The 21,834-nt window shown below is 37.1% G+C and overlaps 2 protein-coding genes across 2 annotated transcripts; both read right to left on the reverse strand.

Annotated features, from left to right (window-relative positions):
* Positions 1-5,411: 5,411 nt before the first annotated feature.
* Positions 5,412-7,929, reverse strand: foxi3a (forkhead box I3a). The gene is made up of 2 exons (XM_082140292.1): positions 6,494-7,929; positions 5,412-6,378 (listed from the first exon to the last, which is right to left on the reverse strand). The coding sequence occupies exons 1-2, from the start codon at positions 7,098-7,100 to the stop codon at positions 5,858-5,860; spliced, it is 1,128 nt and encodes a 375-aa protein (XP_081996418.1). The 5' UTR covers positions 7,101-7,929; the 3' UTR covers positions 5,412-5,857.
* A 1,264-nt stretch (positions 7,930-9,193) lies between these two features.
* Positions 9,194-20,732, reverse strand: lcp2a (lymphocyte cytosolic protein 2a). Its single transcript, XM_082140291.1, has 21 exons — positions 20,335-20,732; positions 19,955-20,017; positions 18,990-19,036; positions 18,237-18,308; positions 15,946-15,983; positions 15,819-15,859; positions 15,541-15,730; positions 15,361-15,458; positions 15,219-15,264; positions 15,061-15,126; positions 14,929-14,957; positions 14,567-14,586; positions 13,969-14,103; positions 13,870-13,891; positions 13,738-13,750; positions 13,546-13,639; positions 13,353-13,393; positions 13,192-13,265; positions 10,013-10,087; positions 9,769-9,918; positions 9,194-9,679 (listed from the first exon to the last, which is right to left on the reverse strand). The coding sequence occupies exons 1-21, from the start codon at positions 20,467-20,469 to the stop codon at positions 9,554-9,556; spliced, it is 1,575 nt and encodes a 524-aa protein (XP_081996417.1). The 5' UTR covers positions 20,470-20,732; the 3' UTR covers positions 9,194-9,553.
* Positions 20,733-21,834: the final 1,102 nt, after the last annotated feature.

Below are 21,834 nucleotides of genomic sequence, written 5' to 3' on the forward strand. Positions count from 1 at the left end.
TTCTGAGTAATGATGCTAAAAATTCAGCTTATAAATTAGGCCTACATTAAAACAGAAAACAGTTATTTTTAATTGTAAAATAAATGCAGCATGCATTTAAAAAAATAAAAAATAAAAAATTATTTGATTCATGAAGCATTGTTTTTACCACGTATTTAAATGCAAATAATGTATGCCCATTAATATGTGTGTTATTTGAATTGAATTAATTTGTTGACTGAATAAACACTTCAACCCCCTATGTTTCAGTGATTTTTAATTTTTAAATAAAGGCCTAAACAATTGAATTCCACGTCTACAATCACAACGTAATTGGTTTTAAAATGAATATCTACTGTTTACTGTGCATCTTTGCATAATTTATTTCGACAATGAAGAACTGTAAAAAATGATATGTTATGACAACATATCATCAAAATAAGTTAAGCAATTTTCAACTTTTTTATGTTATACAACATTCAACAAACTTTTTAAAAAGTCAGTTTAATGTAATTTAAGTTGAAATGACTGAAACATCCAAGTTGATTGTACTTAATAATTATAGGCAACAACTTTTTTTTTTTTTTTTTTTTTTTACAATGTTCTAGTTTTCCAGATTTATGCCATACAGTATATAAAACTCTTGTTGCTTGAATGTTTCCTTCATTCGCTCTTTCAGCTGCAGAATGCGTCTTCCACTGACCATGAACATCTGCCCGGATGGATACAACAGGTTTTCTCCACACTCCTGCACTTGATGGGGCCGTAGGGCGTTTTTAATCAAGTTTTCTCAATCTATCTCCCCATCGGGCCTTGTGTTTACAAGCAACACTGGCCCATTGATGTGGCATGTGTCAGTAAACAGTAGGCACACTTACAGCATCGTTGGACAAGAGACAGCTCTTTGGATCTCAATAGAGTAGACAGCATTGAAGCTATTGTGTGTGTGAATGGAGATGAAGAAACGTGTGTATGAAGGCAGGGCGAGGTTTCTAGGGTCTGCAGATGTGTGTGTGTGTGTGTGTGTGAGTGGCACATGCCAGGTTTATCAGCGGATCTGTGATCTTCTGGTGATCACGAGGTCTCTGTTGTCATGCACAGACGCCGAGATCCTAACGTTACTTTAAGTGGATTTAAATGAGCGGGCCAGCACAATTTCACTAACAGAGATATTTCAAGCTAACTGCAGTCAATAGCATGAACTGTGACTAAAACCATCAAATATGTCAGAATACTAAAACATACAAAAAATATAAAGTATTAAAGAAATGGCGACAGTAAGTAACCCCCCCCCCATATCCTTCAGCAAATGCAGTGTTGTTTCTGATTAAGCATGCATTAGTGAGATTTTTATTGGTTAATTGATATATAAAACAGTATTTTTACAGTATCACACACATTAAGCCACAGGCAATCTGATCTAGATCAGCAGCTGAGACACCTGGCTATAAACACATGGCACACTCTCTGTGTTGATAGATTCAATCGATTAGATCAAAGTGACACATCTAAATGTAGAGTCAATTTGTTGTAGGGAGACAGTGAATCTTGTGTTTTGACAATAAACACCTGAGGAATCGAGGGCTGAGGGAGGGACTGGATTTTACAGGCAGAAATGATTGGCATATCTGTATATCAGCGAGTCCTGTTGTCATGCGCTGCCGCGGGGCCATAAATCCTGGCCATTTTACTCCGGTAAAACAGGGTATTCACTCAAGTTGTAAGCATCATTATGGTTCATTATTAGATTATTGCTTAATACAGTTGGATAGGCCTATACATTTAAAATGTAATTTAAATATACATCAAACTCCTAGTGTTAGAGACATTTGTCTTGCTGTAATCACAAGAATGCTTCAAAATGTTTTTTTTTCAGCTTACATTGAATCTAAACTTGATTATAAAATGTAATGAAAAATTCCTGTTCTTCTTTTTAATTTTAACACAAGTTAATAAAAGCCATATATATATATACACACATACACATATACATACATATATATAATTTTTTTAATTTTTTACATTTATATAATTTCAACATAAATTCCATTAAACTGACTTATAAAAAAGTTGAAAATTGCTTAACTTAGTTTGATGAGTCAAAGCAGTGTAAAAACATTTGTTGTCATAACTTATTTATCATATACTTATATATATAAACTCAATAAACAGCACTTATGGCATAATGTTGTGACCACAAATTTGGGTCAAATATGGACAACCCCAACTGTTGGTGTAAATGTTTTAATTTGATTTCTAAACCAAATGGTTGTCTTTGTCCATATTTGACCCAAACACGGGTTGAAACAACCCATCGTTTTTGAAGGAAGCAAGAATATCTGAGCCTTTTTGTAGAAATAATTAAGCATTTTTATCCTTCCATATTTATGTAGCCTATCTGTTTAAGTAGGTATTTATTTAATATTATACAGATACTAGTAACAATGCTTCTATTTGGCATTTTTAACATGTGTTACATTCAATTGTATTATCAGCATGAGTCAAGTTAAAAAGAAAACTAGAAATGTATATATTAACATGAATTTTAGAATGTGTTGTAAATGAAGCAAGAACGTCTAACCTTTCGGTACAAACCGACATGCTACAAATTATAGTGACTCTTATGCAGCATCTTACATTTCTTCACTGTACATTCTTCAAACTCTTAACACGTACTGTGGTCAGCGACTTCTAACCCCGCTGTATTGTGTGGGGGGAGGTAAGAGGAGCTAACAGGTTTAGGGAACTGAAAGGTGAAACTCTGCTGAAACCAGCAATGAACAGCTGACTCATTCTCTCTAATCTAAAGGAATGATCTTCCTATTTTACATCAGTGTTTTATTTTCCACCTTACCTACAAATTCCTGAACCAAATGAGCCAGTGGAAGCAGAGCGAATGTCAGTTTCCCTCTGTTTGGCATGAGGGAGTGGGGATGAGACGATTGCCATGACAGTCATTAGTCTGGTAACCTCAGCATTTCTGTGCTTATTTGACTTCTTTTATGACTACGGAGGTCAGAACACTTATGTAAACTAACTGGTCCAAACTGCTTCAATTCAAATTTGCTTTCTTTTTATCTGCACTGCCAAGTCTTGACACGCAGTAAAACAGAACCACCAATCAGCGTGTCACACACTCTATACGATCTGTATTCTGCTTTTTAGTGAACGTCAGTCTATAGATTCACTCCCTGAGGGAAAAAAACGAGTTGGGTGTATTGCAAGATATAACGTACAATATCCCATGTCACACACCCTTATCAGTCCCATTCAAATAGGGCCATTCATGATGAAGTCATGCTAAGCTATTGGCAGTATTTAGCTAAATAAACAGCACTTATGGCATCACAAAAGTTAATTTCCACTTGTCTCTCCTTTTCTTAAATCTAATAAAGAGACAATCTGTAAACGTTTAAATACTCGCTGTTTCAATAGACCTACAGCTACAAGACATAATCAAAATGCGTGATAATGTGATTTAAGTCTGCAGAAAATGTATTAACCTTTGTTAACTTCGTTGCAATGACAACATAATGCGAAATGCATGATGGCTAAACAGTTGTACAATTGATGACTTGAACAGTTTTACAGCTCAAATTCACAAGTTTTAATGGAAGAAAGTTATACATTTATAAAATTATAAGCTTCACATTTACTTCCATTGTAAGTGCCTCAACATAACCATAGTGGAAATTCATTTTTGTGTTAATCCACATTAAATGCTGTTGATCGAGCTTAATTGATTGAATATTCTGTTATGTTCTTTTCGGATATTACCAGATATGTTTGTAAATAAATAAATTCTTTAGAATATTACATAGTTCGGCTGATTCCAACGAAGATCTTATAGTCTTGTGAGGAATATTGTCTTTCATCTGAGTAGCTGTTTGCAACCAAAGATTTTGAGACCCTGAGGAACAAGTTTTGTTTCATAAAAAAAAAAAAAAAGTGTCCCTATGGCTGTCAAACCAGTCTTTTCCTCTCGATTAGGGTTTGTTGTTTAACGGTTCCTTTAGCTGTATTCCCCCTCACCTTTCTTTTACTTTGGGTCAGTGGCTGTAATGACAGAGGTAGTTTTGACAATCACATGTTGGTCTCTATAGGCTTGAAGTGTTTGTGCCTTTTCACACATTAGGCATTTGTATTTATTGTCCCTTTCACAGTCTTCTCTCTCGCTTGACCTCTTTGGTGTGGATCAGATTGAATGGACTTAAGTCAGCCAAAAGCGCTGGTAATTACAACTTCTTTTCGTGTTTAAGGCGTTTTGTTTAACGGTTCTTTAGGGATCTCCCTCCCCACGTCTCCTTTATGTGGGATGGATCACTAACTCTATTGGCAGATAGTAGGTGGATCTAACTTTAACTGAGCCTCATCACATCTTGATAAGCAGTGAATGATGAATCTGACTGAAATACGGGTGAAAGTTTTGTGAGGCATTGCATCTCTTCCGTTGTATTCAACTTTTTCCCCCCTTTCATTTCACGGTTTTAATTTTGCTATTATTGTTTTAAATGAGCTTTAGAAATGTCTTGTTTATTGCTTCAATCTTTAAGTTATAGTGGAACATTTTCAGTTCAGTGTTGAGTTTTATTATGTACCCAGCACTTAAAAGGACAGTTCACTTAAAAAACAAACAAACAAACAAACCAAAAAAACGGTCACCATTACTCATCATCATTATGTTATAAGCCTATTACTTTGTTCTGTGAAACATAAAATATATTTTGAAGAATATTTAATCTGTTTTGTCCATATAATGAAAGTCAACGGGCTCCAAAACATGGGGCTTTCCAAACCAAAAAACCAAAAAATATTTAAAAAAATATCTTCTTTTGTGTTCAGCCGATGAGAAAGTCTAGATTTGAAAAGACATGAGTGTGGGTAAAAGATGACAGGTTTTTAATGTTGTTTTAGTATTAATTATTTTATATTTTCAGTTTTCATTTGAATTATTTTGTCATTTTTATTCGTTATTTGTATACTTATTTATTTTTTATTCAATTTGTGTTTTTAGTTTAAGTAACACTGTAAAAAAAATCTATGATCAATAAGTTATGACAACAAATGTTTTTACATTTCTTTTAACTCATCAAAATAAGTTAAGCAATTTTCAACTTAAAAAAAAAAAGTTATACAAGACTCAACTCATTTTTTAAAGTCAGTTTGATGTGATGTAAGTTGAAATGACTTAAACATCCAAGTTGATTGTACTTAAAAATGTAATGCAGCAAAAACATTTTTTACAGGGTTTAGTACTTCAGCTTGCACATTTAATTTTTGTTAGTTGCCAAGGCAAAATGTCTATTTTTCTTAAGTTTAAGATTTTAAAGTTATATATTTTATTCAGCCTTATTTCAATTAACAGAAACCATTTTTAATAGTTTCAGTTAACAATAACAGCACTGTTATAAATATGATAGCAATAAAGATGGTAGCAATTGTGAATATGCATGTTTATTTTGGCAAAAACAGTATATATTACAATCACAAAATATATAAAGCAAACAATACAAATAGAAAATATTGAAAAATGGACAAATTCATATTTATGCTAAAAGTCAGTGCATTTATGCATGTTCCAGCCTTCAATTTTACAGAATTGAAATCTGTTGCAAAAACAAAACAAAAACGGTACTGGGAGCAGTAGCCCGGGGCGATTGTCTTTCAGCTGCAACATGATTTAGATGATGTCAGCACGTGAGTCTGAGAAGAGCGTGTGAGAGCGTTCACACAACTGTCTGATAGAGGGAATCTCCTCCGCGTCCACTCGGACCTGCTGAATCAGGCACTGCGGTGGGAACTTGGTTCACGATGCGGGCCGACCGCTCCCTCAAGTGCCTGTGGCCACAGTTCATACATGATGGTGCTATGACCCGAGCTACACCTCTGTTCCGTCCCGTGGATACAGCAAGTCAGAGGAGCCCAGCACGGGATAGAGCTGGCTGGTGTACTGGTTGAGCATAGTGTCATTATAGCTGTCTGTGAATGGAGCAGGCGAAGTGGAAATGTTGGATGCGACAGGGGGAGGAATGTGGGTTTCCCATTGCGGCACGGTTGCGCTCGGTGAGTACGAGCCATACGCCCCATTAGGAGAAGGTTTTTGGCTCAAAGGCAATGCCAGAGAAGATGGAAGAAGAGCCTCTCTTGAGCCTGAAGCCACATCACCCATTTGATGGAGGAAGCTTTTGAGACATGGTGTCAGATCTGCGGAGACTGGAGAGTTTCCTCTCTCTGAGGTGTCGCTGGGCTCTTTAGGACTTGATAGAGCAGAGTCCGATCCAGAATAGCCTTTACCCTCCTCTTCGGCCAAGTCGGACTTTCTCTTCCTTTTGCGACGGAAGTTGCCATTATCGAACATCTTCTCACAGTTTGGGTCAAGGGTCCAATAGTTGCCTTTACCTGTTCAACAGAAGCAACATTATATTATTTTCACAATTGAAAAATGTACTAAAACCCAAACAGTAGAAAACAAGAAAAACTCTAAACACAAGAAGAAGTTTGAGCATGTTCTAACCTGGATCGGTGTCATCTCTGGGCACTTTCATGAAGCAGTCGTTGAGTGAGAGATTATGCCGGATTGAGTTCTGCCAGCTGGCTTTGCTCTTGTTGTAGAAGGGGAAGTTGTCAGCCACATACTGGTAGATCTGGCTAAGAGTGAGACGTCGGCTTGGGGCTCCGTGTATTGCCATCGCAATGAGTGCTGAGTATGAGTATGGAGGCCTCACGAGTTTCATCAGATCTTCTTGGGACGGCAGGGAGAACCAGCTGATGCTGCCGTCCGAGCCTCCGATTCCACCCGCAGATAAGTACGACTTCGGCATCCCGTAGTGCTGAGGCCCTCCGCTGTGACAGGGGGCCGGATTGAGCCCAGGTCCGTTGAACCACAGGTAAGGGTTGGAGGTCTGTCCGGCGTATTCTCCGAAATCGTAAGCGGACGGCAGGGTTTGCTGTGGACTAGGCACAGGCTGAGTGCTGTAGAAGTTGTCACCGTACAGGCTGAACTCTTGGGACTCCTGCCCCATGCTGTGGAACTGGGTTGAAAGGGCTTGTGGAACAAATGACGTCATGCTTTCCTCCCTTTTTTCTTCTGTTTGTTCTGTCGTTCTGGGAGAAAATACCATGTACTGTTCTGCTGCCTCTGTCTAACACAGGTGGATTGGTCAGGTGCATCACAACCTGACACCTGTCTCACCTGAACTATTTATACAAGTTTTGTAACACCCTCTCTGCTCTGGTTGGCTGTCACGGTCACAGCTCAGCCCTCATTTGTTTGGAGGTGGGGGGGTTGGTTAGATTTATCAGTAAAATATCTTAAGTTTCATGAGTGACTCGGGTGGATTCATTTAAATTCCTAAATTTAAAATTACCATGCATAATTCCTAACCTTCATATCATTATGCACAACACAAAACATTTCATATGTCACATACAAGTTGAATTTAGATAAATTGGAACAGTTCTGGATCAGTTACAATTTGCAGTATTCATAATCATATTTAACACTATATACAAGTAGATTATTGTGTTTTAATCTGAACTATTAAAGGGAAATGAGGGGAAATAAATTGATAGATAGATCCATAAATAAATAAATAAATAAATAAATAAATAAATAAATAAACAAATCTTACCCAATGTGCTGACACATTTATCTAACTAATTTTAAGTTGATACCAATGTGGTTTCTGTGGCATTATAAACATTTTTATATTAAAGACACCATCATGCCGGGCTTGGTTAATTTGTTTACATTTTTAGATCACTTGAAGGCGCTGTTGGGGGGGTTAAAGGTATCCCCTATTTCATCTTACCCCCGCCCTTTCACTTGAGATAATGCGAATTCAATTTGAGCCATTTCGGTCTCTTATCATTATTTGGGTCTCATTTACATTCTTAAACAGAGCACGCGCACCGCGCATTCCTACACGCACAGAGCGACTCCACTGTCTCGGCGTTGCCTGATCGCGCGCGATTTATTGAAAGTCTACGGTTTATTTTACCATTTGATCCGTTGTGCCAGCTAGTGGCCAGCTGATTAAAACCTTTTGTTGAAATGATCAAAACCGCAATGAGTGAGTTGGCCTACCTTTTAACTTTAATGTGCACTCATTTAACGTTATTCGGTGAATTTTCGCGGGCGAAATCAGTCATCGGCAGTTTCTCACGAGGAAGAAAAAGTTCCCCACACAGATTCCACTCGTTTTCAAGTTGGTCCCGGGAATTCCCCGGGAATTCAACAGAAAGCTTGGTTTCAAAGTGACTTCTGTTTCGAGCAGTGCCTCACAACGAAAATGCACCTAAATTTCGCCAATGTGGCCACACCCCATAATTTCCTTCTTCAAATGTTTTTATTTAAATTCAACCTGGCTGACGAAAGCGTGAACCGATCACGTCTAAAATATTTACATTAAATTGCAATAAGTGTAGCCTAACTAGACTCTCTTAACGCACATTCTTTTTTGGGGAAAAGGGTGATTGGCAAAGATTGATATTTATTTATTTTATATATTTGTTAATTAGGCCTACACATAATTACACAATGGCAGAGGGGTCAGATAGTTGTTATTTTCTTAGTCCATGCAGTAAAAGCAAGTTTTACATTTTAAAGAGTAGACCTAGGCCTAGGCTATTTAATTCAATTGCTATATTGTTAATCCCGACCCTTTTCAGGGGTGGCCAAAATTACGATTTCAAATCAGTCAGAGCTAGAAATGTATCCTCATACAGGTTTAAGCTTCATATTATGGGTAGACTACTTTCTTTGAGCCTCCACCCACAGCCACCCAACATCTTGTTTTGATGTCCTTCAGGAGGGAGCAAACCTTCTTTAGGGGGTCAGACCCCCAACCCCCCCTGTAATTCGCATCCTGAGTGTATAGGCTAGTCGATTATCTAAGTAATACAAGCACTTATAAATCTGACACAAATTCACCAGTCTTCCTCAAACAGCATTGTTATTGTAGCCTCTTGCTTTGACGTTTCATGCCAAAGTCATTGTAATCGAATCCCCTTTTGTGCACCGAAGTGTTGTCAACTCGGAGACAGTTTGATAGACGTGAGATAATTTAGGGGAAACTGTGCCCGGCGTTTCACCTCTATAAAGTGAGTCTTCAAATTATTAATGGCAGGTGAACAGAATGATTTCAAAGAAATAAGCGACAAACATAATCCTTGTTGACAGTGCGACTAATCCTCAATCAGTTCCTCACACATGTAGAATTATAATCTTTATTGCCTTGTCAATATACATTTCATATTTCATGATCATACGAATTTAACAACAAATAAACAGGAACTTGTGGAAAATTTCTAATTAAAAGTGACTGATTTGTTTGAGAAATAACAATAACAGTCAAAATAGTGATAAAATAGGCTACTCTTTTTGCTTATATGAACAGATATCCAGTACTATGCAATGTGCAGCTATGCATTTAAAAACTTTACAATGTTTTACAGTTACACACACACCTGAGAGATTTTGAATTGTGTTGATAAAAAAAAAAAAAAAAAATTCAAATCATGCAATGAAAAAGCAAAAGTAGTTACTGTGAATTAGTCATGTAACCTACTATGTTTAATATCCAGCTGGATAAATCAGAGCACACTGGTTCTGTTGGCTTGATTCTCGGTTCTTAGCATCAATAAGAAGGAGTGGCGTGTGTTTGTGCTGGTTGATAATCCCGCCAACCCACTCAAAAGTCTGCCAAAGACAATCAACAGTGTTACAAGCTTTGGTCATTGAGCATGTGGCTATAATTACAGACATAAAAACAACAAGAGTTTGAATACCTCTGAGGATTTCATCCCAGTGCCTAGCATGAATCCATTTTGGAATCTGCGGATCTGAATGTTGTAAACTTTTTCCTGGTACAGGACCACGAGTGTGTAAGGCTGGTTAGAGGATCGATTTGAGCTGTCTCGAACAAGGAATGCCCCATCCTTACAGGGGACACATTTCAACAAATTAACTTTGTTAACCTGAGAATTATATATATTTCCCCCAATTCCAACGAGAAAGAACGCAAAGCCTCACCCTGTTAACTCTTCTCAGACAGCTCTCTGCCTCACCGCGGGAGATCTGACCCACATACCAAGCTGGATCCATGTCCTATGGAGAAATAATGAGATATTTGGGCTGACAAAGACTAATGAGAAGTGTTTGTCTGTTTTCTCTGAATTTTTGAGACAATTATGATTTATTAAAACCAAACATTTCACAAAATACCTAATAGTAACATGAGTCAAATGTAGCATAGAACAGGCTGTTAACACTAGGCCTACACTGTAAGAAAAAATGCACTAGAACCTTGGAGAAGTAAAAATACACCATATACTGTAAAAAAAATATTTTTTCAAGTTGTAAATAAAGATTACTGTAGTAGCCTACGTTTTACAAGAAAATAGGCCTACTTTTTCTGTCTTTCCACTTCAAAATTTCATGTTTTATTCAGTGTGTTACTTGCCTTTGTTTGTCATTATTTGTGTATTCAGGGGGGGTCACAATTTAGGTAAATTTACTAGCAATTTCTGAGTGAAAATCGTTTCAAAGTAAATCCTATATCACATTTTCCCCCCAGTGTACTAGAAAGTAGATTCCAGTTATTCCAGTATCACCTGAAAGGAAATACAAGGGCGCCATCTGCTGGTCGGTCTGTAGTGGTGTGATTGTTTGTCAGCAGCAGTCAGCACAACAGTGCAGAATTGGGATACTATTACTCAGTTGCTGCGGATAGTTTATTACCGATTAATTTTTTACCGGAGGACCCTAGATTGGGCTAGTTTTGATTAGCAATCCGCTTGTTAAATCTGGTGTCACGTGTCACCGATTCCGGGTTCAAGCGCTCTATTAGTTAGGCTACCAAAAGCAAACAACAAACAGTGCTAATACACACTCAAATACTGTCACACTGTAATACTACTGAAAAATGACCCTTTTATTAGAGTGATATCTTTTATAAGTATTTAAAATATTAATGTCCAGGGCGTCATGAGCTCGGAGACTAACTGTAACGTTTTAAAAGCTTAGCTTAAACGTGTGATATGAACAGATAGTGCTCATTAATGGCTGTTGAGATAGTACTCTCATGGCAAATTCCAATCGGAAGTGTGCATCCCTATGCCCTACTCACTCCGAAGGGCAGAACATTAAATTACTTCCTTGAAGTGACCATCGCATGTAAGGCCGGATTTACCACCGGGCCGATTGGGCCGGTGCCCGGGGGCCTCCAAGACCCCACTAACTGTATGGCATCCTTTTTTTTCTTCTTTTTTTTATTAAATTAAAATAAAATTCTTTAATGAGTGTGTGTGTGTGTGTGTTTGTGTGTATGTTTGTTAACAATAATTTATTTGCACACAAAGAAGTATCATGATCAGATCAGTTTTTTGGCTGTGACTTCCTACACCGTAAACTAAACACAGTAACGAACGATGACGTCGATTTTACCATATCAATCCGAATGTGAGTCCAATAATGAAACACTGGAAGAACTAGTTATTCAACCCGAACCTCCATCACAAGGACGACTTGAGCAGGACGTTTCTCAGTGATACATTACTCAGTTTGAGGTACATTATGAGATGTTGCAACTGTAATTCCTCACCATCAGCATTAACAAGTGCATGTTCATCAACAAACCGATTATTTTACTTGTACTTATTTATTTACAGAGTATTTTTCTAATTTATTGCGATGAACACGTGGAAACTGTATCAATTACAGTGCATATATTAGCCGAGCTCTAGCGTGAATGACTGATGTAACATAAACGTTGGTAAAACAAATCTTGCTCCATGCTTAATCTTTCCTCAAAGTAGTGAGAACGACAGACAATCTGCATTAATAGACACAGTTTTAGGTAATAGTGGCCCACAAACTGATTAGCATAGGTACATGATAACGTGAGTTAGCCAGTTAGCAGGAGACCGACACAAAATAAAAATGTTGAACTCCATCTTCCAAGAGCAAGCGGTTTGCGAATCCTGCATTGAACTGCCTGTTTATATGACAGTCGCATTGGCACATATCCGATTTATATCTGATTTATTTCCACATATGAATGAGGCCTGAAACCGATCTCGAAATATCCGAATGCATGCCTTTTTTTTCCGTGTTTACACTGTCATAGAACACATCCGATCTGTGTCACATATGAGCAAAAAATCGGAATTGGGTTACATTTCACTTACAGTGTAAACGAGGCCTTAGAGCTGTTAATGCGAAAGGTCATTTTCAAAAATCCATAATAGGGGCACTTTAATTTTCCTTGCTTTTATTTAGTGATTATTTTAATTCCCTACTGTGTATGACATGTGCTATATGAATACAACTGCCTTGCCTAATGTTGCATCACAATAAAAAAATAAAATGGATGTAATTGATTGTGCCAGTGAATAAGGAATATGCTGATGTACATGGACTCAAGTCACTTTTTTGGAATTTATTAAATTCAGTAGCATTCATGTAAAATATAAATAATAAAATAGTACTGTTTTATACTGCAAAAATAAGTCGCAATTAAATTGCGGTAAGGGCATCTTACTGTAAAATTAAATTGCGGTAAGGGCATCTTACTGTAAAATCAACTTGCGGTAAGGGCATCATACCGTAAAACACATTTTACAGGTTAGCTACTGTAAAGGGGAACTTACAGTAACTTACTGGCAATAGTGCTGCCAGTAAGTTACCGCAAAAATCCGATAAAATGTTTAACAGTGCATTTATAGAGCTCCTTTGCTGTCACAGTTAACATTACAAGAAATGGAGTTGGAGAAAGTGGTTTTGTTTTAAAGTAAAGAAGAACCCACAGCTTCCTTTTACTGTTTCTCAAAATTAAGATGCTGTGTTAGTTTGGGCCACGAGCCTACGAGGGGGAGGGGGGCCTCCAAGATCTTGTGCCCAGGGGCCTCTGCTTTCTAAATCCGTGCCTGATCGCATGTTACCTTCGCCAACAGACTTGTGGAAGGGCCCTTTGTGAAGGGATTCAGTTGTTCACTTTCGTTTGGAACGCTCCTACAAAGGGCGTCCCTTTCCCAAGGTGCCCTTCAATGGTGGAAAAACGCTGTTTGGAATTCACCCTCAATTGAAACGAATGGAGGCTTGACCCGGAAACAGGATTCCCTACGTCACGATTTACCAATTGGATTGGGCGGGTTTTGTTGTGCAGACCTGGCAACCCTTGTCAGTAGCTCAAGCACTTTAAAGTACTGTACCTGCATGCCGCCCATGTCTGTTTGTGGTGGTGGTGGTACTCTTCCACTTCTGAATGAACGGTGATCGTTCATTGCTTTCATTCAACAAAATAAAAGGTGTATCTAGTTATTTTCATTGAATATATAGTAAGGTAAATCAAACTAGTGAAATCCGTGCTTACCCTCCTGCAGTTTTGCCGGTAGTGATCGACTGGGGTTAACACTGTGTGAAATGTGACAGAGATATAGTCAGATATAGTGGAGTATCTGCACCTTTAACTCATGTTTTTGAACATCAGTATTCATTTGGCCACATATTCTTGAGTAGTATCAAGTCTGACCACCCACAGACGGTGTTCTCATTTGAATACACACGTGTCTGTTTGAAAAGGCTGTCCGTGGGTTCCTGGCGGTCTTGGCGATGGATTCCTGGCATGCAGTGGAAACGTGTTGGAGCTGTGCCTGGCAGCTGTAAAATCAGAGTATTCAAACATTGGGCGTTTGTGTGCTTTCTTATTAATTCTGTCATCAAAATATGCAAATACACTAAATAAGAAAATTACTTACTGTCATCGTGAAACTGTTGAAGAGAAAAAAAAACAGTCACATTAAGTGAGTGAATTGCTATATTATGTGAATTGCACAAACAATTAGGACTGTATGTGTGTGTGTGTGTGTGTGTGTGTGCTTTATGTGTACCTCGTTTCTGTGGTCAAGATTCCTGTTGGAAAAAGAAATACAGGTTACATTGGCAGCTCAGTGAATAGAATGGTTCAGTGTTACATTCTTGAATCTGACCTGTTTTGAGAGTAGCCTGGTGTTACGGAGGAGGCACTTCTGCGCACCCCTGATGGAGGAAGTAAGGGTTTGGGAATTCTCATTGGGTCTCCTGGCAACTCCACTGCAGGGAGTCTGAGAGGAGCAGCAGCAATGCTGTAGGATAAAAAGCATGTGACATCCTGAAAAACGGATGACAAACCTATCATACTTAAAACAGAGATTTAATAATTGACCGCTACTATGAAAGTGATTTCACCAAGTAGAACATGTTCCAAAAAAACATTCCAATCAACCAAGCAGATTTGAGGGTCAAGTTGACAGTTTATGTCAAAATTAGGGTTACAACAAGGGTTAGGTGCTTGTTTTTGGACAGGAATGTTGTTCCAGGATCAACAAAATATGTCTTACTTGGCAAAATCACGGTGACCTATAAATAGCATATTCTATGTGCACAGATGTAATTGCAGTCATTCAGTAATTTCAATGTGACTATGATATAGTAAACAAACCAATAAGAGATCTTAAATAATGGTAAATTATGACTCTAAATATTGTCATACTAAAGCTGCACATGCAGTATATTACTAAACAAAAATTCAATTGAATGAAATCATACCCTCTTGGCGGTAGGACAGCCTGCAGAAGAAATAAATTATTAGAGAGATATTAAAACATAAATTATTATTGTTTTTAGTCAAAATGGAACTTGAAAATTCTAAGACTATTTTAGGGGAAAAAAAGGTCATTTATATTTCAAGCATATAGGCTTAGACTAAATAATGCTACATAAGTGTGTGTATATACATATATATATATATATATATAGCTACTTATATTGATTCTTAAAATATATATTAATTCTAATATAGTATATTAATTAATTAATTAGTGATTGGTAAATGCAAGATATGAAAAAAAGTGGGAAATTAAAGCAGATGTTTGCAGCTTCTATGTGGAGGTAGGACAAATCAAACTCACTCTGTCCAATGAGCTAGTGCCCCTTCCACCTGTGAGGACACAATACAGTCAAGGACTTCCCTTTAGTCTTTAGGTAATCTGAATTGCATTATTACTGAATTATTATCTGCTAAAAAAGTGAGTGGCAGTGACCTGCTACAGGAGGAGGGTGGTTTCTGTCCAGAGTTCCTGGCTTTTTGCTGCGGTCTACAGCAGGTGCTACAAGAGCATGGGACGGGGGGAAAAGGTGGATCAGATCAACAGCGTCCCACCCAGATTAGCTGTCACTCAGAACAAACATACTCTCTTACCTGGGGGTCTTTTTAGGGGCCGCTCTTCTCTCACATGTTGCCCAACCTAATATTGAATAAAGATTTGATTGTTTATAGACTCACAAAGGGAAAATTATAGACGAAGTGGGACACATACTGTTTGGAAATATGATGGACTCACACTTGGCCGCTCCACATGAGGGAGAGAGGGTCCGGGGCCCGGGCGCTCCGGAGGCACAGGCGGTTGGCTTCTGCTCACTCCACGTGTGCGGTTATTATCTGATAAATCAAGGAATCCCATCATGACTTTTCCAAAGGACTGAGACAGCAATAGGATGGAAAAGTGTCCACTTTTGCGTACCAATATAATCGCTGTTTTCCATGGGTTTAGCGGGACAGATCTGGGCCGCGTCTTCTTTTGGCTCGGATGGAGGAGGCTCATAGCCATTATCACTGTCTGACCCCTCCTCTGGGGACTCATAGTCTCCACCGCTAGCATCACCTTCTGAAATATTATCCTCGTTAGGATCCTCGTAGTCGTCTTCACTGTCCTTAATGAGGAAAGAATACATGCGTTCTGCCCGTCAGATGTGATGCTGATCACTTCAAAACAGTTTGAGACACACATAAGAGACTTACAAACTCTTCAGGGTCCCACGCTTGATCGTCATATTGGTCAACTGAAAATAGTAAGAGCAGGTGACTTCTAGACAACATCTTTAAAAGCAAACTTGTAGCATTGAATATATTCTACATTGTATCATACCTGGTGGTTGTGGGAAGCTGGGAACTGGTTGTGATGGCCTATTTACAAAACAGTAAGGATAGTTAGTTGCGTACTGACAGTAGATGCACTATGTGGTAGTTATATGATGAATTCATTCCATTGATTTATTCACCCTCATGTGGTTCCAAACCTGAATGACTTTTTATGAAATATGTTATTTTTTATGAAATAACACTTTTTTGTGTGTGTCCATATAATGAAAGTCAACGGGGTTCATTGTTCCAATGTAGGAGCAAACGAGTTTCTCAAATTACATTCTTCAAAACATTCTTCTTTTATGTTCCGCAGAAAAAAGAAAGAAAGTTATATGGGTTTGAAACCACATGAGGGCAAGTAAATCATGAAGTTATTACTTTTATTCAGTAAGGATGCATTAAATTGATCTAAACAATAAAGACATTTATAATGTTGCAAAATTATTTCTATTTAAAAAAAATGCTGGTCTTTTGAACTTTCTATTCATATAAGAAACCTGAAAAAATTGTAGCAGGGTATTCACAAAACTATTAAGCAGCACAATGTTTTCAACATTGATAATAATAAGAAATGTTTCTTGAGCAGCAAATCAGCATATTAGAATGATTTCTGAAGTAAAGTCAAGTCATCTTCATTTATATAGCGCTTTTAACCATGTAGATTGTTCCAAAGCGGCTTTACAGAGATACGAGGATAGTTTAAAGTAACAGAGATTGTTTTGGCTTTATAGCAGTTTTTGAATAAAGTTATTTTCCAGCTAAAGTTAATTTGATTGATTCAATTCCGTTGCAACGATCATTAGTTGTTAACTTAGGGGCCGCTAACACGACACCGTTTTAACAGGAAACTCTACACAGACTTTAAACGCGGAACCTGTGAGAACGCTGATGGCGTGCACATGCGTATTACGAGTTCAGTCTATTGGTATGAGCGTTTGAATATACGTGCGCAGGTCTGTAATTCCCTACAAACCAAGCCTTAAAAAACGACTTGTTTGGCATTAACATTTTCGATACAGAATTTTATCACTTCGGGGTAGATACGCGAACCAAATTTTCCCGACAACGCTTTATCTGTAGAGTGGTAAAGGGATCCTCCATAAGGAGAAACTAATTGGCACTTTAGCACCCCGCTATGACATCGGGTCCAGGCGCAGGTCCTTCATCAGATCTGGATACGGCCTGGATCCGACAGGCTGAGGGAAAACCTCGGGATAAACAAAAACACTAAAATTAGCGTAGATGCCATTCTTCTTATGATGTAACGAGTACATCAGGATTTATGGGAAGTGTTCCCGGTTCCGGCTGACCTAATCTATGCAGCCTAACATTGAATTATAGAAGTGTATAATGTGTTATGTGTATGCTAGTTCAAAGAGATGTGTTTTTAGTCTAGCTTCGAACTGACAGAGTGTGTCTGCTTCCCGGACAATGGTAGTACGACGGTTCCAAAGTTTTGGTTCTAAATAGGAGAAGGATCTACCGCCAGCAGTCGATTTTGATATTTTAGGTATTATCAACTGGCCGGAATTTTGAGATCGCAATAGACGTGAAGGACCATAATGCGTTAAGAGCTCGCTCAAGTACTGGGGAGCTAAACCATTTAGTGCTTTGTAAGTAATCAGCAATAATTAAAAATGTATACGATGTTTAATAGGGAGCCAATGCAGTGTTGACAGAACAGGGTTAATATGGTCATACTTCCTGGTTCTGGTAAGAACTCTAACTGCTGCGTTTTGTACCAGCTGTAGTTTGTTTATTAAGCGTGCAGGGCAACCACCCATAATAGCATTACAATAATCTAGCCTTGAGGTCATGAACTCATGAACTAACTGTTTCCGCATTTGTCATTGAGAGCATATGGCGTAATTTAGATATATTTTTAAGATGGAAAAATGCGGTTTTACAGATACTAGACACGTGACTTTCAAATGAAAGATTGGTATCAAAGAGCACCCCCAGGTTCCTAACCGACGACGAAGACTTAACAGAGCAGCCATCAAGTGTTAGATCATGTGACGCTAAAGACTGGAGTAATGATGCTGAAAATTCAGCTTTGCCATCATAAAATAAATGACATTTTATAATACATTAAAATAGAAAACAGTTATATTGAATTCTAATAATACTTCACAACATTACTGTTTTCACTCTGTTTTTGATCAAATATTCCAGCCTTAATGAGCATGAGAGATTTCTTTCAAAAACATAAAATACTACCAACCCCAAACTTTGAATGGTAGTGTATATTATATCTCAGATATAACACAAGAATTGTGATGGTAGAGTACTGGCCTTATTGCTGGAATCGGTGGAAAGAATCTTTTCTTCTCTTTGTTGATTTCCTGACAAATCTTGGAGATAAGCCTAGAAATATAAGGAAACACCAGTTTCAGATCCTCAAAGTGTAACTAACACTGCTGGTTTGTTATTGATTAGTAGGCGTTTTAGGAGACAGAAAAGCATGTAATTATTTCTTTATGAACTGACTGAGGGTTCAGCCCATGCAGGCAGGATGTGGTAACAAAGACATCATTTTGTCCTCTTTTCTGTGCACCTGACACTAGTCAATAAACAAACAATAATCATATTACCATTAAGTCACTTGGGCGTATCTAATGCCAAATTTGCTTCTGGGGAAAAATCAATTACATTTACTTATTTAAGTGTTATTGAGGTGTGAAATGTAACAATTTCGCACCAAACATGCTCTTCATGAGAGTTTCTGCATCAACGCAAAGGTTCCTGCCACATCTGCTTCTCTGGTTTATCTTTCCTGTGCAGTATTTCCTTTTCAATGTCACTATGTCACCGATGGCGTTCTTGCATGCTTCTACCTGTTTGTACACTGCACAGTTGATTTGTTTTTGAAATAAATAAATAAAAAGTATGTCTTTGAATACTGTGGCTATGATAAATTAATCTAAACTTCATGCCATATAAATTCTACAGTTGTATTGTAAAGTATTAGCGATTTACCCAGAATAAGAAAAAAAGAATGACAAATACACAAAATAAGCACAAAAAAAAAATGCAGTCAGTACTTACGGCGCATGAAGCTTAGGGAACTTTTGAAGGTCATTTTCAGTCATACTCTAAAATAAAAATACAGCTTGATTTTAAATTCATGTGTGTGTGTGTGTGTATACAAAAGAAAAAATGTGATAAATCATGAAAATACTTTTTTTTTACACACACACACACACACACACACACACACACACACACACACACACACACACACACACACACACACACACACACACACACACACACACAATGTAAAAAAAAATTTTTTTATTTCACATCATTTTTTCTTTGGTCAAATCAAAGATAATTAATGTGGTTCAGATAACATAATATGTTGAGTTTCTGTTGATCAAACCAATCTCCATTGTATTAACTCAAATTTCTATTTGAAATTGAACTCAGTTTCAATGAACTCAAAAATGTAAGTTGAGTTAACTAAGTTAAAATAACAATACTTTTTTACAGTGTATACAGTATGTGTGTGTGTGTGTGTGTGTGTGTGTGTGTGTGTGTGTGTGTGTGTGTGTGTGTGTATACTGTAACATTTATAGCACCTTCATTTATAACGTTTTTTTCTTTCTTTTTTTCTTTCTAATTCTGACTGATTAGGAGTTCTAACATTTTTTGTTAATTTTAGATTCTAATAACAACAGTTCCGGATTTGTTGGATCAAGGGAAACAATGATGCTACACTGAGTCAGACCACAAACATCTGCTTTGTAAAGGGTTATTTTAGTCTGTGCTTCACAAAGAATATAACTATTTATAAAATAAATAAAAATAAAAATCTAAATTAAAACTATGAATTTTACAAACGAAAAAAAAATAATAAATCACACTGCATAGGAACAAAAATATACTGAGTTATGATGACACACAAAATGATGACATGTAGGCTGAAAATTGTCATTTCTGCTTTCTAAATGCAAAATTTGGGCTGTGACCCAGCAAAACCAATGGACCGAATTTTAAATGGTACTTACCAGAAACCTTTGCCCACTGATGTTATATCGTGTTATGACCTTATCACATCCAGTTAGATTCCGCTAAAGAAAATGAAAAAGAAATTATGCCAGATGAATATGGGTCGCACACATATCTCATATGTATAAACAACAATGTAATATTAAATATCATTTAATATCATATATAGGTCTATCAAAGTACATTCAATGCCATTTTTAGGTTCATTGGTGCTGTAACAAATGTCTCTCATTTCTCAGTTTTTTAAATTGGTATTAAATTCATAATTATGTGTGCTGAAGGTCTATAAAATAAACATAGCAATTCTAATTACAACAGTTTTTTTTAGTTTCAATTCATGTGCTTTGACATTGAAAGATGAAAAGAGAAAGCAACTTACTTTCTTCAGAAAGTCTGCTAACCGTTGTGGATCCCAGTTCAGAACCTCCGATTTGGATGGAATACCATCGAAACTCATTGTTCCAAATTGACTACACTTGCTTATGAATATCAAATCTCTGATATCTTCAAGCATTGAAAAAATGTTGCCACTCTCACAGTGGGTTCACACTGTGTCTGACGCTATGTCCACCCAGAACACGAGGAGACTGGTGTCAAATCAAGAAAAATAAATCAAAGGATAAAATACACCAAAAAAAAGACAGTGACTGATTCACCCGGTTTTAAATGAAGACGTGGAAGAATTACTCAAAATTCTACCAACATTTTCACAAATGCTTAAAAAAACCAACACCCCGGATTCGCCTGAGCACTGTATGAAAAGAAAGAATGACATCTACTTCCCCATAGACTTCCTGTTAATGATTGTTGTGACAAATAGGGGAAGTACAGCCCCTTCATGAAAAAAAAAACCAAGATATTTTTTTATATATTATAATTCATCCTGGCCCACTCAGAATGATGTAGTCTAGACTATAAGCATTTGGACATTATGCACACTAACATTGTTTAAAAAAACAATGATATTTATTTGCCTTCATTTTCTAAAACTGGCCAGTTCCACGTCCTTCATTAACTCTTAAGTCATTTATCATAATTCAGAATCTGTGTTAGAAAAGTCATTTAGTGGGGATTACACACTTGCCAATTAAACGTTGCCAATCACACTTCTAAGTAACACAAGCAAAAATAATTGTATGAGCGGTACACTTGCTATCACACTGTAAAAAAAAAGTTGCTGCCTTAAATTTAAGTACAATCAACTTGGATGTTTAAGTCATGTCAACTTAAATCACATTAAACTGACTTAAAAATGAGTTGAATCTTGTAGAATTTATAAAACAAAGTTGAAAATTGCAATTTTGAGATTTATACATCATCTGAATAAATAAGCTTTCCATTGATGTATGGTTTGTTAATATATGACAATATTTGGCAGAGATACATACAACCATTTGAAAATCTGGAATCTGAGGGTGCAAAAAAAACGAAACATTGAGAAAATCGCCTTTAAAGTTCTACATTTATGTTCGCGATTGTGCTGCATTCACTCACAAAAAGAAATGTTTTATGTTTTTACGGTAGGAAATTTACCAAATATATTCATGGAACATGATCTTTACTTAATAACCGAATGATTTTTAGAAAAATCTATAATTTTGCCCCATACAATGTATTGTTGGCTATTGCCACAAATTTACCCGTACTACTTGTGACTGGTTTTGTGATCCTGGGTCACATATGTTGTCATAACTTATTTATAATATTTTTATTTTTTACTGTGCATGACTACTAACTTTGCAAGCAGAAATGATAACACACACAGCCAAGTTTACAATAGAAAATAATGATATGCTGTAATAAACACCGTCATTTTATTATAGTCATATAGTCACATCTTTTGGTTCAGAGCTTCATTTGCCATAATGATGCTACCCAG

Source organism: Leuciscus leuciscus, assembly GCF_965113295.1.
Source record: "Leuciscus leuciscus genome assembly, chromosome: 16".
Lineage (NCBI taxonomy): Eukaryota > Metazoa > Chordata > Actinopteri > Cypriniformes > Leuciscidae > Leuciscus > Leuciscus leuciscus.